General features: G+C 34.2%; 2 protein-coding genes across 2 annotated transcripts in view; one reads left to right on the top strand and one right to left on the bottom strand.

Annotated features, from left to right (window-relative positions):
• The window catches only part of LOC135840328 (probable ubiquitin carboxyl-terminal hydrolase FAF-X), a 3,167-nt gene extending 1,915 nt beyond the window's left edge, over positions 1-1,252 (top strand). The window contains exon 5 of the mRNA XM_065356799.1: positions 644-1,252. Coding sequence (XP_065212871.1) covers positions 644-811 — 168 coding nt within the window. The 3' untranslated portion in view covers positions 812-1,252. The remainder of the gene's footprint in view (positions 1-643) is intronic.
• LOC135840330 (uncharacterized) lies at positions 1,241-26,426 on the bottom strand. The gene is made up of 3 exons (XM_065356802.1): positions 26,297-26,426; positions 15,360-15,493; positions 1,241-1,761 (listed from the first exon to the last, which is right to left on the bottom strand). The coding sequence occupies exons 1-3, from the start codon at positions 26,352-26,354 to the stop codon at positions 1,318-1,320; spliced, it is 636 nt and encodes a 211-aa protein (XP_065212874.1). The 5' UTR covers positions 26,355-26,426; the 3' UTR covers positions 1,241-1,317.

The raw sequence follows: 26,426 nt of genomic DNA, 5'->3' as shown, positions 1-26,426 counted from the left end.
TCATTATGTCAGTTTGACTGATTTTTGCGAAATTGAATAAAAATTTGACAACCCAATTTTGGAATTTGAATGTACTTGCCTGAAGATTAATTGAAAATGAAAAATTCGATTTTAAAATGATTAAATTCTGGCAATTTATGCAGTTTTTTTACTCTGCGGTCTATGCGAAGCCTTTGTAGAGACTGTAGATCGAGGTAACAATAGGCCAGGCAAATTAATACGCCATAAATAATGAAAAAAAAAACCTAGGGATTTTTCACCCGACCTGGGAATTTTTTTAAAGCTGAACTAGGGAGATTTTGAAAAATCGGTTGGGAACACTGCTGTGCAGAGTGCTTTTATTGTAAAGGCATCTTACCAAAATAATGACAAGCGTCCACTTCTCTACAACAAAAAACATACACTGCAACATAATTTGGCATCCATTGGCTACCTGAAGCTGTGTTTAGTGTTTACCATTCCTCTAACCCTTACGGGACACGAATAAATGGTTACCAAAGTGTGAAAGGTTTTTCTGGGCCACCCTGTACGTAGCGAGATTGAATGTTTTTTATCATTCTTTTTAGGAGCAATTCTATGTCGCCTATTACAGCAGCAGGTTGACAATTCTCCTAATTCTGTTGGAATTTGATTAAATTTTTAGATTTCAGAAGAAATACTAGCTTCTAAACGTTTGCTCAGACCAGATACAAATCTTGATTCAATTATCCAAACACAGTACTCATATCAAGAAGAAACAAAAGCTCAACAGTTTGAAGCTATAGAAGAGCTGAATGCTCGATCAACGAACGTATTGAAGCCTAAAACCTAAACGAAACGCGTTTCTAGCGTCCGTAGCAATCTCAAAATGCTGATGAAACTCGAGTGTTTGATTAATAATTCTGACTCGAATGCGCTCAATGCTTCCGTCAATCCTCAGCCTTCAATTACTGAAAACTCATTTCGGTAGGTAATACTAAACCTCTTTTTATAATGACTGTAGAAAGCTACGGAAAAAACGTAGAACGCGGTTGTACACAAAATTTCAAAGTGCTTTTTTACGGCAAAGTAAAATTCCGTAGCTTCTTACGATTAATGTTACGGAAAAAAGTACGGTGCCGTAAAAAAAAACACTTTGAAATTTTGTGTACAACTGTTCTAAGTTTATTCCGTAGCTTTCTATACTTTCTACGGTCATTATAATTAAAAGGCTCAAGCTTCGGAAGCATATTGTGTGAATTGCTGAAGATTATGCAAAATCTGACAACTTTGAGCTTATATTTAAACCACATCCTACAAGAAATGATCGGTCTTACAATACATATAAACTATAAAGTCTTAGACAACAGTTTCGGGTGCAGCACGTATTAATCTTTCAAGTACGTCATTCGCTTGTGCCTGGATTATATTGTTTCTATTATTGGTGTTACTACTATCCATCTGTCCTCTTATTTGTACTGGCGGTATGTTTTCTCTACGTCTTTTGCTGAAACACTTTTCCATTTTCTTGTACATTATTAATAAAATTGCGAAGACAATTAATGTTAGTATAAAAATCTTTGCCCTCCAATCAATCCATGGAGAAAGTTGAGGTCCTTGGATGGAGTCCACTACTACATTATATGACACAGCCATTTTCCATGTGTCATTCGTTTCAACGGTTTTAACCTCACAAAAATATGTTCCTGTGTGAGAGCTGTCGAGGCTTAGAATATTTATGGTAGAAGTAGATCTATCCTCACGTCCTATTACCTTCTTTTTCATAATAATATCGGACACATCCTGTAACACCCATGTGAAAAAATACTATAAGTTTTACTATAAAAAAAACTTGAAGTAAAACAGTAAAACTATATGGTAATTTCGTCACTTTTTACTACAAGTTATGTACTTACTATAACACTATAAGTAACTTACTTATGGTAAAAATTGGACAAAATTATTCTGTAATAATTGCAAAAAAATGCGCCAGCGTGACAAAATTGTATGTGTTGAAGTATAGTTGAAGTATAAAAGGCATTCTAAGGTGATAAATTTTCCAAAAATCAAAAAAAAATTTCAAAACTTTGCCACCGGCGGGGCCCAAACTCCTGACCTCCCAGATGGGTCGATACTATTCCCACACCCTTAACCACTACGCCACCTCGTTGCCTAAAATACATGGGTTTATTTGTGCATATTATATTATTTTTTAGGTGCGTTCAACTTTTTTTCCAATTTTTTTTTTTTTTTTTTTTTTTTTTTAATGTGTTACAACACAAAGTATACCTGAAACTCGATAAAAATAATTTTGAGTACCTATAATGAATAATTTAAGGTGAATAATTAATTTTTTAGGGCAATCAATATGGAGAAAAAGTGATTTATTGGGGGAAAATGTTTCCAATTTTTAAATAGGTTATAGGTTTTTATTATTATAATTTAACTTTTGAACAATTGTCGATTTTTGAACTGCTTATTATTTAAATAATTTTTTCTTAGGAACAATTTTTTCACAATTTATTAACCATGATTTCTTTGAAAACTATGTGTATAATCCAATAGTAAGAGAAAGAACACTTAAGTTTTTAAAATGATCTAGAAAACTATAGCCTAAGTTGAAAATCAGTAGTTTTTTTCATTACTTAAAGTTGAAAACTAATACTTCATAAGAACTATTAGTTTTAAACTAATAGTAAATGAAATAGGTACCATAAGTTTTATCAATGATCTAGAAAACTATTAGTTGAAAACCAAAAACCAATAGTTTTTTTCATACTTGAAGTTGAAAACTAATACCTACTTCATAGGAAACTATTAGTTCTCAACTAATAGTAAATGAAATACCATAAGTTTTGAATCAAGAACTATAAGTATTTCAAAAAAACTTATACCTAGTATCTTCAAAAAACTTATAGTCTACAGTCCAAGAGCGAAAAAGTGTCATTTGAGTGGGCCGTTTTTGGGGACAAAAAAAAGAGTAGGCTTTTCGTTAGTATAGTATTAGCATTCAAGAAAATGGACATTTCGGATTTTTTGGCCGGCACAATAGGGAGCTGGAGCCTCAAAACCCCCATTTTTCGAAGTTGGCCGGGGACAAAAAATTTTTCTTTGATTCGGTAGAGGACACCCTCCCGAGTATAGATATATATTTTTTTTGAGTGGGCGCCGGCACAGTTGCGTTCCAAAGCCGTATAAAGGCAATTTTTTGCCAAATTTGGCACTTTTTCACTCAAAAACGACTCTGTGGAAGGAATATGGCCTTGGGGACAAAAAATACGCACCCACATGATTGCATCCACTCATCCCACGCTGATAGAGACCAACTTTGTGAAAAACGGCCGGCACAATGAACCGCAGTGAATTTTCAAAGTTACGCATGGGCCATTTCATAAAAAAAAATGGATGTATGACATTTTCACAACGTGACCGTGTGACCTATCAAAGTGGGTTAAAATTTCGCGAGAAAACCGAAAATATCAATGAAAATTTTTTTTGAGCATTTCGGGAAAATTTTGAGCTAAAAAATTGTATCAATCATTTCTCAAGTAGGTACTTTCAGTGTGTTGTAACATGTGACCTATACAAAACGGTTGAAATTTCGCGAGAAAACTGAAAATCCCAATGAAAATTTTTTAAGAGCATCTCATGAAAATTTTGAGCTAAAAAAATTGTATGAATCATTTCTCAAGTGGGTACTTTCAGTCTTTTGAAAAATGTGACCGACACAAAATGGTTGAAATTTTGCGAGAAAACTGAAAATCCCAATGAAATTTTTTTTTGAGTGTCTCATGAAAATTTTGAGCTAAAAAAATAGCATGGATCATTCATCAAGTACATACTATCAGTCTGCTGTAACATGCGACCTATCAAAGTTGGTTAAAATTTCGCGAGAAAACCGAAAATCTCAATGAAAATTTTTTTGAGCATCTCGTGAAAATTTTGCGGTAAAAAAATTGTATGAACCATTTCTCAAGAATTTTCAGTCTGTTGTAACATGCGACCTATGTGAAAGGGTTGAAATTTTGGGTAAAGTACAGGGTGGGCCAACAAAAACTCCCAACTTTCAAACGCGTCGCAAATGAGAACTATGAGGTTTTGAGAGTTGGTTACACTGCTAGGTGATTCTCCAGACTTGGCCATTTTGTCCGATATAGTTGGTTAATCACCTTGGTTTGTTGGAATGCGAATCATCGTGTTTTTGCTGATGAACCGTATTTTCAGAAAATTATGTTTCCACTCTTATGAAATTTTCAACGCGAACATGTGCAGAAGGCAAACTGTTGAGTTTCGTGAATCAAAATAAGAGCCAGAATGTAGCCCTATTCTTCCTCTACAAAACGAGCGTTAGTTTGACCTTCTGCGGTTCCGAGAAGCAGAGAAAATGGGAAAAGTATCCAACGCAAAACGAGAGTGAGAAATTGACAACAGGAAAATTTCGCGAAAATGTTTAGTCTCTTTAGTTTTCCGCATTTACCGGACGAACCGTACGTCCTAGCGAAAATCTGATGACAGTGATCTGAAAGAGAATTAAATTCTCTACAATTTCGTTACTGAGAAATTTTCATAGGACGCTCAGTTTGAAAACTGGGCATCTTTGAAGTTGAAGTAACACTTTTTTGGTACTCCAACTTTAAGGATGTCCAGTTTTGAAACTAAGCGTCCTATGAAAATTTCGTGTGAATGTAATTGTAGAGAATTTAATTCTCTTTCAGATCACTGTCATCAGATTTTCGCTAGGACGTACGGTTCGTCCGGTAAATGCGGAAAAGTAAAGAGACTAAAAATTTTTGAAAAATTTTCTCATTTACAAATTTTTGATATTGACATGTAGAATGTAAATTGAGGCGCGGAGGGCATTCAAGTTGTGTTTGGTAAAAAAATAAGAGTTCATCTTAAATGGCCAAGTCTGGAGAATCACCTCGCAGTGTAGCCAACTCTGAAAACCTTGTAGTTCTCATTTGCGACGCGTTTGAAAGTTGGGAGTTTTTGTTGGCCCACCCTGTATAAGTAAAGATTTGGATAGATTTTTATAAAAAACAATCTTGAGACTCAAAAATCTTGTACATTGTTCAGTAATTTCAATGAAATACCCTCAAGATCGCTTCAGTATGGTAAACCCAAAACAAAACAGACACAATCATTCTCACTATTTATATAATCATGATAGGTACATACAAAAATAAATGAAAAATTTACAAAAAATAAGAAAATCATATAGAAATTAATCATATATTTTCCTTCTTCTTCAATGCCATCATCATCTTAGGCACAATCGTCGATGGCATTGACATCGTCATAATGCGACTCATGGGGCTCAAAACTTTTGAGCTGTGCTTTCTATAAATGAAAAAAAAACTATCCAAATTTTTGTATTTCACACGAAGTTTTAACCCTTTCATATACTTAGGTCGTTACAACAGTTTGAAAGTTGTACTTCAGAAATGATTCATACAATTTTTTTAGCTCAAAATTTTCATGAGATGCTCTTAAAAAATTTTAATTGGGATTTTCGGTTTTCTCGCGAAATTTTAACCCACTTTGGTAGGTCGCATGTTACAGCAGACTGATAGTATGTACTTGAAAAATGATCCATGCTATTTTTTTAGCTCAAAATTTTCATGAGACACTCAAAAAATTTTTCATTGGGATTTTCAGTTTTCTCGCGAAATTTCAAACCATTTTATATCGGTCACATGTTTCAACAGACTGAAAGTACCCACTTGAGAAATGATTCATACAATTTTTTTAGCTCAAAATTTTCATGAGATGCTCTTAAAAAATTTTCATTGGGATTTTCAGTTTTCTCGCGAAATTTCAACCGTTTTGTATAGGTCACATGTTACAACACACTGAAAGTACCTACTTGAGAAATGATTGATACAATTTTTTAGCTCAAAATTTTCCCGAAATGCTCAAAAAAAATTTTCATTGATATTTTCGGTTTTCTCGCGAAATTTTAACCCACTTTGATAGGTCGCACGGTCACGTTGTGAAAATGTCATACATCCATTTTTTTTTATGAAATGGCCCATGCGTAACTTTGAAAATTCACTGCGGTTCATTGTGCCGGCCGTTTTTCACAAAGTTGGTCTCTATCAGCGTGGGATGAGTGGATGCAATCATGTGGGTGCGTATTTTTTGTCCCCAAGGCCATATTCCTTCCACAGAGTCGTTTTTGAGTGAAAAAGTGCCAAATTTGGCAAAAAATTGCCTTTATACGGCTTTGGAACGCAACTGTGCCGGCGCCCACTCAAAAAAAATATATAGACGAGTATACAAAAACAAAAAATTACACATTTTTACTTGATTAGATAAGTTTTATTTTACGTTAAAATGCACGAGAACACAACGTTTCGGCAACACAGTGCCTTCATCAGGTGTATGAATAAAACTGGCTACGAGTGAAATTACGAGTATGTAGAATGGCTATGAGCGAGATAAACTATTTGTAACCTACTAAAGATTTGTACACATCGAAACCAGCAACATCGGTCTTTTTATTGATACAGTTTCGATTATTTAAAATATGCAAAACTTCGGTGGTTTTCCTTTTTTGTAGATTATTGCAGCCTTTATGTAAAATTTTTACATTTTCAAAATCGAATTTATGATTATATTTTATAGAGTGTTCTGATAGAGCAGTACAAGTGCTACCATTTCTAACATCTAGGTTATGTCTATACATTCTGTCTTTGAGGTGTTGTTTGGTTTCCCCTATATATTCAACATTACAATTCATACATTTTACCTTATAAACGACATTACTTTGATACATAGTAGGGATCTTATTTTTTGTATTGGAAAAAATTTGTGTTGCCGAAACGTTGTGTTCTCGTGCATTTTAACGTAAAATAAAACTTATCTAATCAAGTAAAAATGTGTGATTTTTTGTTTTTGTATACTCGTCTATAATACTGAAACTTGATTTTTTAAATGTTTTTTGTAAAAATTCTTGTGAAAAAAAATATATATCTATACTCGGGAGGGTGTCCTCTACCGAATCAAAGAAAAAATTTTTGTCCCCGGCCCACTTCGAAAAATGGGGGTTTTGATGCTCCAGCTCCCTATTCTGCCGGCCTAGGTTTTTTATGTTTTGGTTTCCTCTTCAGAGTCGATTGAAAAATACTCTTCTGCTTTATCAGCTGTTTTGGTTTCGTACCTTTAAGATTTGATTTGTACGAATAAGGAGTTTTCATTTTGGAAATCAGTTTATTTAATTTAATAACTCGTTGATATCATTTTCGTTTTCCTTCGGATAAGTTTTCATATTGTAGATCTTCACAATTTTCACAGTCACATTTAAAAATCATTTGATAACCAATATAAAAATGATAAACAGAAATTTCAATCGTTGGCAGAAAGAACACTACATATGATGAATAAAATTTAAACAACAAAAGTAAGACTTTTGAGATCTGTGATCTGTCACGAGAAAACCAGGTTAGTGTCCAAAAAATCGATTTGGATTTTTTATGGATATTGGTAGTACTCAGTGTGCAGAATCCGCCTGTGGTGGTTAAAACGTTCGCGAACGATTCTTTTGACCCTAAATTCAAGGTTAAAAAAATAGAGCAACTACAAAAAAAGTTTGAAAATTTTTTTTGTGATTTTCTTGAAAATTATGTTCTGGGGAGTCAACATGCAAATTTTTGGGGCAATCGGCCTACATTTGGAGGATTAGTGCCATTTTATTGAAATTTGAATGAGGCTTAAGCTGGAAAAATCAACTCTTTTCACCTTGGACAAAATTTTTGAAAAAATTGAAAAACTCAATAAATAACTCTTATTTTATATTAATTATTCATTCTTAGTAGTTTTCGCGACATTTTTGGCGCAAAATTGTCATTTTAAGGTAAAAGGTCCCACTTTGACATTTTCAGATTTCTCGCAAAATCGATTTAAAGTTGAAAAATGTCAAAGTGGGACCTTTTTACTTTTTGACGTATTTGGATACTAGACAATCTCCTCTAACAGCTGGTATGATTTTTAGTTCGCGCTCCTGACGGGAACCCTGCGAACTAGCGCGTTGAAGTTATAGTCCGTCCAAAATAAGATCGTCAAAACAATCAAACTGCAGTAGACAATTCGGCATACCGAGGGGAAAAGCGATTACGTCGATTCACACTGCGCAACGAAAAAGTGCGTGACAAAATACAGGCATCAAATGAACGAAGTTCTGCGTGGCGATGAACAAATGTGTGAACGTCTCTTTGATTGTTTTGACGATCTTATTTTGGACGGACTATAATTACTCAAGCGGTCAAGCCTATCTAGTCTACAATCCACGAGGCAAAACGTGCTCTAGAAATCGATGTTATCGGGATTTTTTTGGGGACAAAAAGTTTACCTTGCTTGACGTTAGTATCACTTCAGCATTTACGAAAATCACAAAAAAAAATTTTTTCGCTTGCACATAGGGTGGGGGGAGGTGGAAAAGGGGTATTTTTTGACCTAGAAGGGGGACAAAAAATTCGACCGGGGATGGATAGGCCGGTGTCTTGGGGTGCTGAAAATACAAAATTTTCTATCAGCCTCCTGCACAATCAAAAGTTATGCAACCCTAAACGCAATTTTTGCCCATTTTTTGAGGTTTTTCCGCCCTAGTGCCTGTTGTATTCGGAGGGGACAATTTTTTCTCTCATATCCCGTTACATCTCACCTCTACTTTTCCAAAATCACCACATTCACGAAATTCGACCGGCACATTTCGTTGTAATTAATTTTCAAAGTTAGGTAAGTACGACTTTTCATAAAATACGAACTTCACAATTTTTTTTCAAAAGTGGCCGTGTGACCTATCAAAATGGGTTAAAATTTTGCGCTGGACTCAAAAATATCAACAGTTTTTGTGTTACCCCCTTCTCCCCTGTACCAACCCCATAAAACCTGAAGAAAAGTCAAAATCACGTTTTTCCTATTTTTATGGGAAAATATAGAAAAAATGAAAAACTGATAATCACTAAAAGTGTCCAGAATTGAATTTCCTTTCAAATGAGCTATATCAGGATAGATTTCACACTCTCCCTCCTCCTTGAGAATCTACCCCCCCCCCCTCTTTTCCGACCCAAAACAGAGGGATTCATGAAAAACTCGCAAAAAAATAGAGATGGGAAATTTTTTAAATTCTTTGGAGGTATACTGGAAAGGCTTTGGAAGCTTTTTCAATCGATTTTATGGTGTGAAAAGAGTGTTTCAAACCGGCGAAAAACCAGATTTTAGTTTCAAGTTTGATTACTTAAATAAAATTTTGATTAAGGTGTATGTATCCACGATCGAAGGCTTAAAAAATTGAAAAGCCGAATGATTTCACAATTTGAAAAATTGTGATTTTAGCATAAAAAATTGTCATTCATTATATCAAGTTGAGTGAAAGTTTTAAAATTTATGTGGAATTTAGATTCATTAAGGACCAATTTATAGATGTTTTTTCAATGTTTTTTTTTTTTTTTTTTTTTGAACTAGGTACATTCTAGCCAGAAAGCCCACAATAAAAGATCAAACTGCTGTATCAGGCTATGGACCTATACAAACACATTCACATACACCTAGGTAATTTGTTGCCAAAATGTTGATCTTGAGCCATTCATTATTTTCAATGCGTAAAAAATCCAAAAAAACTGACCTTTTGAGGGGGGTTTCACCCATTTTTGATCATTTTACACTGGTATGAAAAACATTCAACAAGATGTTCGATGTTTTCTGATGGTTCTTCATCTTCATCTTCCCCATCCCATTTTTTTGTCTTATAGTACAAACACCTACTGTACTACTATTTCATCAGAATTAGCAAATATGAATACATTTTGTGTCGAGAACGCACTTCACAAAGTGAGAAAAGAGCAATGAAATCTACAGTGTGATAGTTCATTTGAAAGGAAATCCAATTTTGAACAATTTTGCCGATTACAAATTTTTCATTAAGTATTGGTCAATATTGTTCATCAAAAATGCAAAAATTATACTTAATTGTTGACTTTTTGAGTTTCTGGATTTTTTGAGGCGCAAAGATTGCTTCTAACACAATTTTGCAAATAACAAGTTATAGAAAAATGATCAAGGAACAACTTTTGTTTGAAAAATTTTCATGTACAACCAATTGATGGTCGGAAAGGGGGGGGGGTAGATTCTCAAGGAGGAGGGAGAGGGTGAAATCTATCCTGATATAGCTCATTTGAAAGGAAATTCAATTCTGGACACTTTTAGTGATTATCAGTTTTTCATTTTTTCTATATTTTCCCATAAAAATAGGAAAAACGTGATTTTGACTTTTCTTCAGGTTTTATGGGGTTAGTACAGGGGAGAAGGGGGTAACACAAAAACTGTTGATATTTTTGAATCCAGCGCAAAATTTTAACCCATTTTGATAGGTCACACGGCCACTTTTGAAAAAAAATTGTGAAGTTCGTATTTTATGAAAAGTCGTACTTACCTAACTTTGAAAATTAATTACAACGAAATGTGCCGGTCGAATTTCGTGAAAGTGGTGATTTTGGAAAGGTAGAGGTGAGATGTAACGGGATATGAGAGAAAAAATTGTCCCCTCCAAATACAACAGGCACTAGGGCGGAAAAACCTCAAAAAATGGGCAAAAATTGCGTTTAGGGTTGCATAACTTTTGATTGTGCAGGAGGCTGATAGAAAATTTTGTATTTTCAGCATCCCAAGACACCGGCCTATCCATCCCCGGTCGAATTTTTTGTCCCCCTTCTAGGTCAAAAAATACCCCTTTTCCACCTCCCCCCACCCTATGTGCAAGCGAAAAATTTTTTTTTTGTGATTTTCGTAAATGCTGAAGTGATACTAACGTCAAGCAAGGTAAACTTTTTGTCCCCAAAAAAATCCCGGTAGGTGAACACTTTTTGCCTCGTGGATTGTAGACTAATCCTTTCATTTATCGGAATTTGAAATCATTTTTTGCTTTGATCTTCTGAGAGGGGGGAGGGAAAAGTTGAAAAATGATTACATGTTTGCAATTTTTTGAAAAAAATCGGAAAAAAATTGAAAATAAAAATTTTTTAAACAAGAAAATGATGAAAAATTGCAATTTGAAATCATTTTTTTGCTATGATTTTCTGAAGGGGGGGGATTGAAAAATGATTAAGTACATTTTTACAATTTTTTGAAAAAATCAGAAAAAAATAAAAATTTTTTTTTTTCAAAAAATCATGAAATTTTCTACAGTTTTTTTATGAAAGCAAAGAGATATTCAGCAGATGACTTCGCGTACATATTACCATTAGATTCGGCATAAAATTTCCTTCAAAATGAGATATCGGAGACCTTTTTTAGCGTTCGTTTGACGATTTTAAATGAAAAAAACACTTAAAAATCTTTAAACTCGTTTTTCTCAAAACTATGTTTTTTGTAGTGTTGAGTGTTTAGGTGGTGTAAGTTGGGTAAAAATCAACGAAATGTCGTCGGGTTTGCTCCATTTGATCAGGAATAGTCCAAAATACAACTTGACGGTCTTAACTCAATTTTGTCAAAGTGGGACCTTTCACCTTAAAATGACATTAAAAAAAAAACGAAAAAATCAATTTGGGGAAATTTTGATTGTCGGCCTTTGGCAACCCTGATTTTGAAAAAAAAATTCAGGTTATGTTGGCACCCCTTGTGGCCAAAAGTGGTCCAAGTTTCAAGGACCTACGAATAATAGATCGCCGAACACATAGATTCAAAACTTCAAATGCCCGTCCTGTAAAATTTACGTTTTGGACACTAACCTGGTTTTCTCGTGACAGATCACACTACCCCGTCAAATCAAAAATCAATCCTGGTAATTAATTTTTGAAAATTATCTCAATCCTTCACAAAGAATGCCATGCTCCCCCGTCGGCCCCGTCGCTCCGTCAAACCAATAATCAGTCCTGGTAATTAATTTTTAGAAAATTGTCTCACTCCACAACATACAATATAATTTCCCCTCGTCTCCCTCGTCTTTACGGACAGAATGATTGCTATCAGATCGTGAGGTCTCAATTTAAAATTGAATTTGTGTTTTTGGAGGTCAAAATCTGTCAATATGACTTTCGTGAAAATGTGAACGTGATCGTCAGTTTTTCACATTGTGATCAAAAAATATTAATCGTGATATTAGTGATTAAATTAAATCCAAAATTATCACGATTCGATACAGAATGTGAGAATGATTGCAATCAAAACATGTTACCGATCCGTAACTGTGGTTAACTGCGTTTGTTAACTGTTTTGAAACTCTTATAACTCGCTTATCACGCATACCGAAATTTCAGGAATAGCTACAAGCTGATAACTAGGGCAACCCAATATATTTTTTTGAATGTTTTTTTGTTGCATTCCGATTACAAATGTAACGAAATCATTTTACGTTTCAGAAAATTGCCTTTCATTTAAGACCTACTTCATTTCGAATATTTTCGAATATTTTGCCTTAAAATGAATATTTTCACATATTTGATTGCTATTTGAACATTTTTGTCTAAAATTACTACATATTTCGCAATTTATTGAATATTTTTGAATATTTTGGAAATTTTTGCATTTTGAGAATCGCAAAACAGGAAACGTCATTTTCACAGAATGTTGAAGATGAAAAAAAATGGCTCTTTTTAATGATGATGATATTGATGATTGATGAAATGATGATGAAGATTGAATTTTAAATTAAGCTTCCATTTTTTTTCTTTTTTTGACGATCAAAATAGAAGTTTAATTCAACAATTTTGTTCCATTTTGCGAAATTGCGAATAGTGCATGTGATTTAGGAAACAAAACCCAACGAAGTGGCCATTTTTGTAATGTGCTTGTAAAGGCGAGTGAAACGATACCAAATTTGATTTAGAATATTTTCGAATATTTTAGGGATAATCGAATATTTTTGTCGAATATTTCACCCCAAAAAATCGAATATATATTGAATATTTTACCTTGAATGAGAGCATATTTTGGGTTGCCCTACTGATAACAGTTTGTTCAAACTTATATTTCCATTTTAGATTTTAGTTGTCTCAAAATTTTCAGCGAGCATATGGGTGTTTAAAAAAAGCAAAATATGCAGAATTTTGTTTTCTTTAATATGGTTTTTTCTTTAGAGTTGTAGCTGTTATCGTTCGAAAGTTATTTGAGTTCAAAGTTATGAAAACTAGCAACCCGATTTGAAAATCAAACTTTGAATTAAAATTACTTGAAATTTTCAAAATGTACATGAGTTTTTTAAAAAAATGAAGTATTTGAAATTTTATCCTCTTTAATTTGAGTATTTCCTTGAATTTCTAGCATTTACTGTTCCAGAGTTATTAAAGTTCAAAGTTGTAAAAACTGAGGGATCTGCGTTGTGTTTTTTTTTTGTTTACCTTGTTGAAGTAGAAGTTACTGAAAGTCATTCGGGCGCTACCTACAGAAAACAGTTTTTTAGTGCTACTGAGGATTCAGTAAGATAAATCACTTATTGTGTTTCAGTAACTTCAACGGGTCGCCCGAAAAGACCTAGTTTCGTGAACGATAAATTGGCCGAATTACGACGTCATATCTGAAAAATCTTCCGTACAGTCGGCATTCCTATCTTCAAATTGCTCAAACCTCTTACTCTTGTTTTCACAATCATTGTTAGAAGTGATAGTAAAAAAATGTAAGTAACCAAAAAGCTCGAAAACGAATGAAAGAACCCTCAAGAAGTAAGTTTTTTGGATTTTTGACCCCGGTCCATCACTTCAAAAAATTTGTAAAAAATACTTTGGTTTGAGGGTAACATTTTCCCAAAAAATTACTCTATAAATTTCAAGATTCCCTACATTTTTTCACATTTTAAAAATCTTTAAATTTCTTAGGTATGCTTTTTTCTATTTCACAATTTCCTATCATATCCCTTCGCAGAATTATTCACTTATCACAACAGGTACCCTTTAATGATTCTTTTTGCGTGATAACAGAAAATCTATTTCAACATGAAAAAAACTTTGAAAATTGTTTTTCGAAGTTCTTGAAACGCAGACAAAATATTGTAAAATCTGATGTATCTAATATCTCTATTCTCTATCTATCCTTTCTGGGTTTCCCACCTCACCCTCTCCTTCCCTCCCTCCCAAATGCAAATTCGGATTTACTCGCGTATACAATGTAAGAACATATTATTATGTAGGATTGTAGGCCTAATGTGATTTCATACTATTGACGCATGTGTCTGGTGTGGTGGAGTGTTTTAAAAAGGCAAATGCTTTCAATGTACAGGGTGGCCAGAAATATCGGGTACCCCTAAGAAAGTTTTTCATTAAAAATATAGGTTGGCAACGTGAAATAGATGCATATGATTGGTGGAATGTTATCTCTCCAGTCCAACAACCAATCATGTGCTATCATTATCATCATTCACTGTGACCAACCGAAATATTTTGTTAGAAAACTTTTTTAGGGGTACCCGATATTTCTGGCCACCCTGTAGGTAGGGTGAAGAGAAAGAGGCGTATGAGATACCACTGCCCGGTATTTTGCGGAGAGCGCCACAAAAGACTCGCCAACCAAACCAGTATCAGTGCATGATGACGTGTTAAACATCCCTAAACGTTCCAAAACATCGCTTCACTGGATTTGGCTGTATAAGTTCTCAACTTTCAACTCGCTCTAGAAGCTTTCCTAATTAACTTTTCAAAGTTTTTAGATTTTTCCTGATAACCTGTTATCCACACCTTTCCACACCCCAAGTTTGAGCTTTCTAGCTATCATAGTTTCTGAAATAATTTCTATCAGTAAGTAAAATTCGGCGATATACATATAGGTATTAGTATCCAGACTTGTCAACTGTTGAATGGGTTAATTTTACTATACAAGTGGACTGACCAACTTGTCAACTATAGTTGACAAGTCATGGGTTAATTTTACTATACAAGTCAACTATGAGTTTTCAGAAACTTCCACCAGAGGTCGCATGGCTTAGAAATCAAGGCGCGAGGACGAACGCAGGGTCTACATTTGATTTGTAGTGAGTAGAATGTGATGTGCTGGTGGAGATGTATGCAAATACATCGATCCTGAGTGTACATGACAACAAATTTGACTCGAAATATTTCAGTATTTTATTGGCCAATTGAAAAATTAGAAACATCAAAAATTTTCATTTTGTTTAAGCTTTCTTGTGGTGTCTTAACTTTCTCAAAATTCAAATTACTTGGACTCCATTTTCAAAAATTTTCTTCAAAATTTAGCCTAAAAATCTGATTACTTTTTTCAAAACATAGATTTTTTTAATATTAGACTGAATCTGCAAATAAAATTTTAATAAGTGATTTAGAACAGAAATTATACCAATTTTAAAATTTTGTTCACTTTTCTGCATATATGCCAAGCATAGTTGACATGTCTGGTCGCAAGCAAATATATATATATATTGATAATCGATTTCGATTGGGAAAATTGAGATTACTTACTGGTACCGGACGTTGGAATCGCCATCTTGCCGGTTTCACCCCATCACTGGCACATACCAAAGTGAGGGATTTTCCCTCGTACATTTTGATGTACCCAGGCACATCTGAATTATCGGGACTATCATGTTTTAACTCTGAAAAATATCAAACATAATAGGTAAATAACGGATGACACGCGTCAATTTGGAGGGAATGTAATGGTTTACCTACAGGTAAACCACCCGCGGGCGAGAATAACGTGTACCTTAGGGAATGTTATGATCAGCCATCAGGTTTACTCAACGAAAATTTCAAGGAATGTTACCATTAATGTTTACTCGAGAGTAAACCAGGACAAAATTTCAACATGCATTTGATGAGATAGGTGTTTTCAGTGTTGGGGGGCGTTGTGTCCGCTCACCTCGGCTTCGCCTCGGTTGCGTGGGTCGCTTTGTTGTTCATACTATGTCTGTTAACTTCCCTCGGCCTTCGGCCTCAGTGAGTACAATTTTTTAGAAACTACCGCAGGTACTGTCTACATACACGGTAATGTCCAGCCTCCGTCTGAACTCACCAAGGGGAGTAATGCCCATCGAATGAAATACAAATTTTAAACGGTTCGGCTTCGCCTCGCCTAATGGCTAATCCTCACGTCATGTCATCGAACAACAAAATAAATATCACTAAGAGTAAGAATAAAGGCTATCTAGGTGGATAAGTATGGTGAATTTGCCCCCGAGAGCTTCAGGGTTGATATTTGCATGGAAGGTTGGTACCCTTGAGCACCTTCCGTCACGAAAGTTTCAGACCCCCAGGACCCCCGTTTTCTAAAATTACAATAAAAATTTTTTTCTCAGCCCCATGTGAACCGATTTTTTTAATTTTTTGGTATGTTGTGAACATCCATAAGAGGCATCCCCACAAAAAACTTCAACCCCCTCCCCCCATATTTTCCCCTCAAAATGGCGTTTTTTAGTTTTGTTTGCCCGTTTTAGCAATGATCATGATTCGGCACAAAAATGCGAATAGCATTTTTAAATGTATTTTCGACTCCTACAAAACATATATTTTTTTCAAAAAAAATTTTTTGGTGGGCCGTGGTCAAAAATTTAAAAAACCAACAGAGGGGGTTAAAAATGGATTCTGGTGTAAATCATTGTTTTTGGTAAACAAGGTGTCGTTTGTATATGAATCGAACCCCCCGAACACGAATATGACGCCCAATCTTATGCTACCCTCATCCACACCCCTCCAGCGCCTCTGCCCCCTTCTCAATTTTTATTTTTTACTATATCAAAAGTTCAGCTATTTTCGTAATATTGGTGTCGTTTCCAAATGAATCGAACCCCCTGAACTCGAATATGACGTCCAATTTTATGCTACCCTCATCCACACCCCTCCAGCACCTCTGCCCCCTTCTCAATTTTTACTATACGAGTATTAAAAGTTGAGCTATTTTCGTAATGTTGGTATTGTTTCCATATGGATCGAACCCCCCGAACACGAATATGACGTCCAATTTTACGCTACCCTCATCCACACCCCTCCAGTGCCTTAGCCCCCACCTCAATTCCTACTATATTAAATATTGAGCTATTTTCATAATGTTGGTATCGTTTCCATATGAATCGAATCGAACCCTCCGAACACGAATTATGAATTCCAATTTTTTGCTACCCTCATCCACACCCCTCCCCAGTGCGTCTGCCCCCAACTCAATTTTCACTATATTGAAAGTTCAGATATTTTCGTAATGTTGGTATTGGTTCCATATGAGTCGAACACTCCGAACACGAATATGACGTCCAATTTTATGCTACTCTCATCCACACCCCTCGAGTGCTTCTGCCCCAACTCAATTTTCACTATATATTGAAAGTTCAGATATTTTCAAAATGTTGGTGTCGTTTCCATATGAATCTAACACCCCGAATACGAATATGAAGTCCAATTTTATGCTAACCTCAACCACAACCCTATACAGTGCCTCGGCCCCCACCTAAACCATAAATGTGTTCACCAACTCTGATCAATCTTCTACAAATAATTACTCGGGTTGTTATTACTTTTAAAAGTATGTTTTGCGAAGGTTGAAAACTCGTAAAACAATGACCATCGCAAGGTTCAAACTTTAACATTCAAGTTTCGCTTTCGAGGTTTCCATTCGTGCCAAAATGACACCCAGCATTATGAAAATAGGTTTAGCATCTCAGATAATAAAAATTGTCGAGCTGGCTGTAGCCTGAAAGGCGATGGATGAGAGTAGAGCTAAATTGGACTTCATATTCGTTTTCGGGGTGTTCGATTCATATGGAAACGATACCAACATTATGAAAATAGCTCAATATTTAATATAGTAGGAATTGAGGTAGGGGCTAAGGCACTGGAGGGGTGTGGATGAAGGTAGCGTAAAATTGGACGTCATATTCGTGTTCGGGGCGTTCGATTCATTTGGAAACGACACCAATATTACGAAAATAGCTGAACTTTTGATATAGTAAAAATTGAGAAGGGGGCAGAGGCGCTTGAGGGGTGTGGATGAGGGTAGCATAAGATTGGGCGTCATATTCGTGTTCGGGGGGTTCGATTCATATGGAAGCGACACCTTGTTTACCAAAAACAATGATTTACACCAGAATCCATTTTTAACCCCCTCTGTTGGTTTTTTCAATTTTTGACCACGGCCAAGGTAAATAAATACTATCGTAATAGGTAGTCTGGATTACTGTATAACACACTGGGTGCTGCGGTAGGGAGTGGAATTGTGACGTCAGTGGTTCTGATTTCTCATCACTTCACGTTGCATTTCAAATTTAACGGTAAAAAAAAAACTTCAAATTAAAATTACGCGAAATTTTCAATGAACACACAGGTATTTTAATAGGTCAAAATGTTCAGAATTAAATGCTCTTTCAAATGGTTGATTATCGAAAGCGCTAGCGTTTACCGTTCAAAAGTTTTTAAAGCTCAAAGTTGTAAAAGGTAGCCCTTGCAGTAAAAATCCAACTTTAAAATTGAAATTACGCAAAATTTTCAGTGGACGCATAGGTATTTTAATACATCAAAATGTTCAGATTTTTATCCTCTTTCAAATGGGTTTTTACGGAAAATGCTAGCGCTTACCATTCAAAAGTTTTTAAAGCTCAAAGTTGTAAAAAAATAATAACTCGCGGAAAAAATTCCAACTTCGAATATTTTATTAAACCAAAATGTTCAGAATTGTATCCTCTTTCAAATGGTTTTTTGCCGAAAGCGCTAGCATTTATCGTTCAAAAGTTATTAAAGCTCAAAGTTGTAAAAAGTAGCCACTCGCGATAAAAATCCCACTTTAAATTAAAATTACACGAAATTTTCAGTGGACACATAGGTATTTTATTTAACCAAAATGTTCAGATTTTTATTCTCTTTCGAATAGTTTTCAACCCAAAGCGCTAGCACTTGCCGTTCAAAAGTTAATAAAGCTCAAAGTAGTAAAAAGTAGCTACACTGTACAACAAGTATAAGAGTTGCGGATTTTCTAGAACCACTGACGTCACAATTCAACACAAACGCAACGCGCACTAACACAAGCGCCGATCCAGACTACCTATTAGGATAGTATTTATTTACCGTGACCACGGCCCACCAAAAATTTTTTTTTGAAAAAAATATATGTTTTGTAGGAGTCGAAAATACATTTAAAAATGCTATTCGCAATCAGTGTTGCCAAATCAGCATAATCAATGCTAGATTTAGCATTGCTCAAGGGTTTTTAGCACTCAAAAAAATCCCACGTGAAAAAATACTATTAGTTTTTTCATGAAAATACTTATAGTGAAAAACTATATGGTAAATTTGGACAGTAGTTTACTATAAGTTTTTTGGTATACTTATAGTAAAAAACTATAAAATTTATCCCCTCTAAAAAAACTGAAATTTCAGTCATTAATGTTCTAAAATATATCAAAATTGCTGGAATGCACTTCCTAAGTAACATAGAGCATTAAAATTACATTGGAAAAATTTTTGAAGAAAAAAAAATCTGTGCCTCAGATAGGGTTCGAACCCACGACTCTCAGCTACTGGATACTTACTACAAGTTTCATCACCACTCTACTCACTCGGCCACCACGCTTCATGGTGAAGTAGGGCAATTTTTCTTTTATATACTCCTGAAAATTGGACTTAGAATTTTTCTCATCAATTTCATTTTTTTTTTTTTTTTTTTTTTTTTTTTTGTGAAGGGAGCTTATTTCTCGCAACATCAATTGATTTAATGCCAATTTAAAAATTTATGTTAATTTTTAAAAATTTTTACATATATTTTAGACATTTTTTGAGAGAATTTTTCTCAAATTTTGTGTTATTTCTTTACCGCAACTTTGATAATTTTCAACCACTGGTATTTTGAGTGCTTTCTTGTAAAATGTTGTCGAATTTCACCTGTTTTTCGATAAATTAATTTTATGATTTGGTAAAAGTAAGGTATTGCAATTTAAAATGCTTAGTTTGGAGTTTTTCAGTGGTGTAGCCAAAGGAGGGGGACGAAGGGAGCAGTCACCTCACTTTGAGGATGAGCATTTGCTGTCAAACATACAAAAATATGTGTTTTTTCAACTCATGATATTCTTGAGCATAATTTTATCCAGTTTTCATAAAATAACTGCATAAAAATGAACACTTTCCAGAAAATTGCCTCAAATTTTTCTTTTTTCATTCTGAAAATCTCGTTTATTGCCATCCTTTTTAAAAAAAATTTGGTTTTTTCAAATAAACTAATAGTATAATACAAAAACTAATAGTATGTCTTGAGATTACTATAAGTTTTTTTTGAAGAACTTATAGTACTTTCAGAAAACTAATGGTACTTGTGAAAAACTGATAGTATACTGATAGTGTATAGTGAACAACTATAAGTTTTTTTTGAAAAACTTATAGTAGGTACTTTCAGAAAACTAATAATACTGGTGAAAAACTAATAGTATACTGATAGTGTATAGTGAACAACTATAAGTTTTTTTTTGAAAAACTTATAGTACTTTCAGAAAACTAATAGTACTTGTGAAAAACTAATGGTATACTGATAGTACATAGTGAACAACTATAAGTTTTTTAAAAAAACTTGTAGTTTTGTTAGAAAACTAATGGTATTTTCGGAAAACTAGTAGTATTTTTGGAAAACTAATAGTATTTTTGCACGTGGGATGCATCTAGCATTTAGCATTTATTTAGCATTTTAGGGTATTCACTTTAGCATATTTGATGAAATTTTAGCATAATCCTAAATTCCAAAAAGTTGATGTTTTCCTTCATTTTCCCTATTACTCATTTCAATTAACGTGAGAATAATAAGAAATTGTGAAATTTCAGTAAGGTATATTGACATTATTTATGATGAATCTTCACTTTCAGTTTCAAATTCGTTGATTTTATCAGAAAGAATCTGAGAAATTTGGCATAATTTTTAGCATAAATGAAAATTTTGAGCTTTTAGCATTTTTTAGCACTTTGAATCGCTGGAAAAAATTGTAATAATTATTCAATTTTGCAACATCACAGGAATTTTTGGTAAAAAGGTCTTAAAATTTAGGAAAAAACAGTTTTAGCATTTTTAGCATTCATGTTGAAGCATTTTTAGCATCAAAAAGCATAATTTCGGACATGATCTAGCATCACACAAAAATTTCATTTGGCAACACTGATTCGCATTTTTTGTGCCGAATCATGATCATTGCTAAAACGGGCAAACAAAACTAAAAAACGCCATTTTGAGGGGAAAATATGGGGGGAGGGGGTTGAAGTTTTTTGTGGGGATGCCTCTTATGGATGTTCACAACATACCAAAAAATTAAAAAAATCAGTTCACATGGGACTGAGAAAAAAATATTTATTGTAATTTTAGAAAAGGGGGGGTTTCTCAAAAACGAGGGGTCCTGGGGGACTGAAACTTTCGTGACGGAAGGTGCTCAAGGGTACCAACCTTCCATGCAAATATCAACCCTGAAGCTCTCGGGGGCAAATATTCACCATACTTATCCACCTATAGCCTTTGCTTTTAAAAAAAAATAAAATGAAATAAATATAAAATATAGCGTCGGTTTCCAATCCAAGGGTGATATGTCCATTTTTTTCGTTTCTGAGGTTTTTAACGTTTCAGGTACGGTTATAGTAGGTCTTTGAGTAGGTACTCATCAAAAAACAAAAAGTTGGTTTGTCCCGAACCACTTTTTTGGTTTTTTTGATGAATACCTACTTGAAGATTTACTATAACTGTACCCGAAATGTTAAAAACATGAGAAAAAAACAATGGACATATCACCCTTGACACGCATCAATTTAGAGAGAATGTTCTGGTTTACCTCCGGGTAAACCACCCACAGGCGAGAATAACGTGTACCTTAGGGAATGTTACGATCAGGTTTACCTAGGGGTAAACCCCGACAAAAATTTCAAGGAATGTTACCATGTATGTTTACTCGAGAGTAAACCCAGACAAAATTTTTAATTTTATCATGCATTTGGTAAGATAAGATTTTGTTTTCAGTGTGGGGGGGGGGGGGGCGCGCTCGGCTTCGCCTCGCGCGTGTCCGTATCTCCTACTTTTGCTACGCGAGTACTCCTCGTGAATCGGGCGCTTCGCGCCCTCGCGGCCCCTCAAGGGCCGCACTCGGAGCAAGAGCTCGCTTCGCTCACTCTGCACTTATTCGGTCGGGCGCTTCGCGCCCTCCCTCAATATTAACATATCGGCATTTAACCTAACCTTAACCTAACCTCTCTTTAATAATTACAAAATCATGCCGAATAGGACCATGCTGCTTTCTAGTTTCTACTGCTCAACGATGCAATATTGTCCAAAAAATTCATTATTCTATAAAAAAATCAAAAAAATTGATTAAAATAAAACCAATTTTCTGTCAAAATCAAAAATCAACTCGTAAATGGTAAAAATGAAAAATTGTAAAAAAAAAATTGAAAAAATTTGTGCTCAAATAAAAAATAAAATAAAATAATTATTTGCCTACACAATATTTTATTATTTTATCTGTCAAAATCAAAATCAAGCAAAAATTGAATTATCAAAAAAAAATTGATTTCAGGGAATGTTATGATGCATGTTTACTTAGAAGTAAACCCTAACAAATTGATCAACGAATGTTAGGGTGCATGTTTACTCGAGAGTAAACCAATACAATGAATTAATGTGCAGATTTACCAAAGGTAAACCTAAAAATTGACTTTCCTTGAAGTACACTTCATTCTCACCCAGGATAAGGGTAAACCTTGTTTTGGTAAACCTGTGTTTTTACATTCTCTCCAATTCGACTTCTCAATCACCCTTGTATTGGAAACCGACGATAGGCCTACGCCTACCCTACATTACGTTACACATCTAAGCAAAAAAATGTGAAGGAATGGAATGTTGCCATTCATGAAAATTGATTTTAAGGAATGTTATGATGCATGTTCACTAGAGAGTAAACCAATACAATGAAATTAATGGGAAGATTTACCAAAGGTAAACCTAAAAATGGACTTTCCCTGAAGTACACTTCATTCTCTCCCGGGATAAGGGTAAACCTTGTTTTGGTAAACCAGTGTTTTTACATTCTCTCCAATTCGACTTCTCAGTATTGGACATTGGTACAATGCAACTTCATTCATCCCTTACACCCTCCACCAAAATGTGTATAGTACCATCTTACATTAGTGGTAGGTAGGTACATAGGTAGGTAGGTAGGTAGAGGTACCAGGAATGAATGAAACAGACGACTGCTCAGTATTTAGAACAGGTTATTGTTACAATACAAACAACATCGTAACCATATTGTGCTATTTGGCGCTAAAAATGTATTGGAAAAAAATTACAACAGTAATATTCTTCATGGGTGATGAGGTAAAAAATTTATGTTCTTATAACACTGATGAACACCACCTATCAACTTAAATAAATTATGTATTATGCCTAAAAGAGCTTACTGTAGACTCGAAATAAATATAGAATTGAATAATTTTTTCAAAAAATCAAAATTCATCAATTATGGGAAAGTATAGGAGTACCTACCTACCATGGTGTGGGTGCTAGATATTCACATTTGGATCAGTGAGCTCAAATGAAAGGGGGAGGCCTTAACTTGACATGCTTTGATCATCTTATGGTATTTTATTAAAATTACGAATTTCTATTTTTTTAAAAATCTTTTATGACGAAAAAATTTGGAGAGTTTTTGAAGAAGTACTTTTCGACATATGTATGTACAAGAGTTAAAATTTCGCAAGTACCACTTTCGATGCAAAGTATAAAGCGGTTGGAACTTGAAAAACAAGTCTCAACTCGCGGTACCTAGGTAATTCAGGAATATTTTGACGGTAGTGTTTTTTTGATCATTTTTGAATAATTTTTAGGATTCTTTGAAGAAGCATTATGCGATCTGTTTAAATAGTTTAAAATTTCAGGAGAAATTCGAGTATTTTTACGTAAAAGTTTTTGGAGCATTTTTGATTTCGAGCCCAAGATTCGGCATGATTTTTGAAATTTACGGAGTGTAAAAGGGTTAAAATTTTCGCGAAAAATTCCAACTTTCAGATAGAAATGTTTTTTTATTTTTTTTTTCAAATTTTGACCCTGAAATCGGATTATGATTTTTAGAATACAGAATGTTTAAACGTCACATACATACAATCTATCGACAATGATTGAAATATTTCAACAAAACCGTTTTTTGAGCATTTTTGGCCAATTTTTAGACGGCAAAATTGAGTCATGATTTTTGGAATTTTTGATTTCCACGGATATGGGAGGTTTCGATGTACGGCGGATTGACTGGTGATGTCTGATTTCCGCAAAACTGTCGGGAAAGTGATATATTAGATGCAGAAAAGAGCCGGGTTTGCATTGGTGACATTTTTGTTAAATTTTTTGTATTCCTTGAAAAATAAGTAAAATTTTCGAGAAAACCATTTTTTGAAATTCAAGTTCATCTTTGAACTGAAAAAAGATGAAAAAATTAACAACTTCGGCAAAAAGTTAAATATACCTCAAGGGGTTTTCGGTCAATTTAAACAAGATAGCAGTCTAAGTGATGTACTCATGTACTTAGATGTAGAATCAAGCCCCATTCACGCCCAAGTGATTTCAAGAGAAATTTGGGTGATTGAGTGCAGAAAGGGTCTAAGTCCCATTTGTTTAGGCGCTAAAAATCGTGTTTTGGGGTCCTCTTTTAATGACCTCGAGCATGTTTACCAAAATTTTTTAATTTTCGAATAGATCAGTTTTTTTTTTATTCCTGGAAAATGCAAAAATGCGACTTAGCCCCTTTCTGTTCTCACCTATTCAATTATTGCGTAGAGCATCGTAAGTATCGTAAAGCATCTGTGCACAATTTTTTCAAAAAAAAAGAAAGTAATTTTGGGTTAACAGATGAATTTTGGGAAGAACTGTTTGATGGTGGTGCTGGTTTCGTACTTTTGTGCTGAAATATAAATCTAATTTCGATTTCAGTGAGTCAAATTAGAGAAGAACTCGTCAGGTTTTAATCATCCTAAGGTATTATGATTAGCCCAAACTTGACAGATCTTGATTTTTTTCAAAATCAGTTTTTCGCGCTTCATTTCAACCAAACTGGTTCAATCAAAAAAATGGTAATGACGCTAATGAGGACAAATGTTCGGCATTCCAAGTACTTACTAGTGGAATTAAGGGTTTTTGAGTGTTTGTGTGCCTTTTTTCCTATTTTTTTCTGAATTTGAGTAGGATAAACAAAGTAGGTACTTATATCCATTGAAACTCTTGAATGCCACTAGTACTTGATATTCCGAACAAAATTCCCCGATATATTTCACAAGGATGAATTTATCCCTAATTTGAGACCTCTAAACTCAAATTTGCATTCTATTACTTCTCAAAAATCAACCCAGCACCTCCATCACGAAGATCACTTTAAAATCCTCCCCTCTCAACCCAAGATATTGATTTTTTTTAATTTTGAAAAGAGTTTTAATTCGCGAAGTGAAGCCCAGTACATTCATACACTATACCTTGGTATTTCTCGCTTAGGCGGAAAATTTACGAAAAATATGTTTTTTGGGTGTATTTTAGGCTCAAATAATCAGAATAAGCTGAAATTTGATACATGGATGCACCCAAGGATTATTGATGCGCCTGTGAACACTTGAACAGTTTTTTCAAAACAATCACTTGTAGTAGGAGGAGGTGAATTTTGGAGTGAATTTCGTGATAGGAGTGCTGAGTTGATTTTTGAGAAGTAATACAATCCAAACTCCAATAAAGTGTCTCAAATTAGGTGAAAACTTGTCACAATTCAATTTTCAGTTTTCAATTTTCTCAGGATATTTTGCAAAAAATCAGCGAATTTCGCGATTTTTTTAAAATTCGTTCTTTGCTCTATTTTAAGAGAAGGGATCGTTGTTTAATCGTAAAATGAATGAATGATGATAATAAAAGTTGTACGGCATATCATGTGATGGTGAAAAATTTCAAAATTTCACATTTAATGTAGGCCTAATTGTTTACATGAATTATTGGTTGAGGTTAAAAACAAAAAACAAAATCAACTCGAGTACTAGGAGTAGGTATTTAATAATTGGTAGCCAGCGTTGTGAAAACGTTATTTTATCGAAAACGAAAAACGAAAAAAACGATATTTTTGAGGTTTATGGAGACATAACGTTAAACGAAAACGTTAAATATACAATAACGATATTTATCATAAAACGAAATCCATTTCGTTTTTTTTCGTTATCAATTTTTTTTCTTCAAACACTGGAAATAGGTCTCAAAAATGCAAAAAAAGTGGGCCTGCAACGTCAAAAAATGAGAAAACTTTTGGAACATTGTTATTAAAGGGGATAAATTATCAGTTTTCTGCATATTTTTCATGTTTTCAATTGTTTTAATGTTGCTCTTTTCCTAATTTTTTTTCTAAATTCACTGATTGGTCAAATAACCATAATTCGCTTACCTGTGTTGAGAACAGAACTGCAAAACATTAGGGTTATGAAAATTATTAATCTATGCATACTGAAAAAACTTTAAAAAAGAAACAACTTGTACGTAGGTATGTTAATAAAAATAAAAAATATCAACTCCTG

Source organism: Planococcus citri, chromosome 3 (assembly GCF_950023065.1).
Source record: "Planococcus citri chromosome 3, ihPlaCitr1.1, whole genome shotgun sequence".
Taxonomy (NCBI): Eukaryota; Metazoa; Arthropoda; class Insecta; order Hemiptera; family Pseudococcidae; genus Planococcus; species Planococcus citri.
The sequence above is the reverse complement of the archived record's forward strand: the minus strand, read 5'-3'. Positions and strand labels throughout refer to the sequence as shown.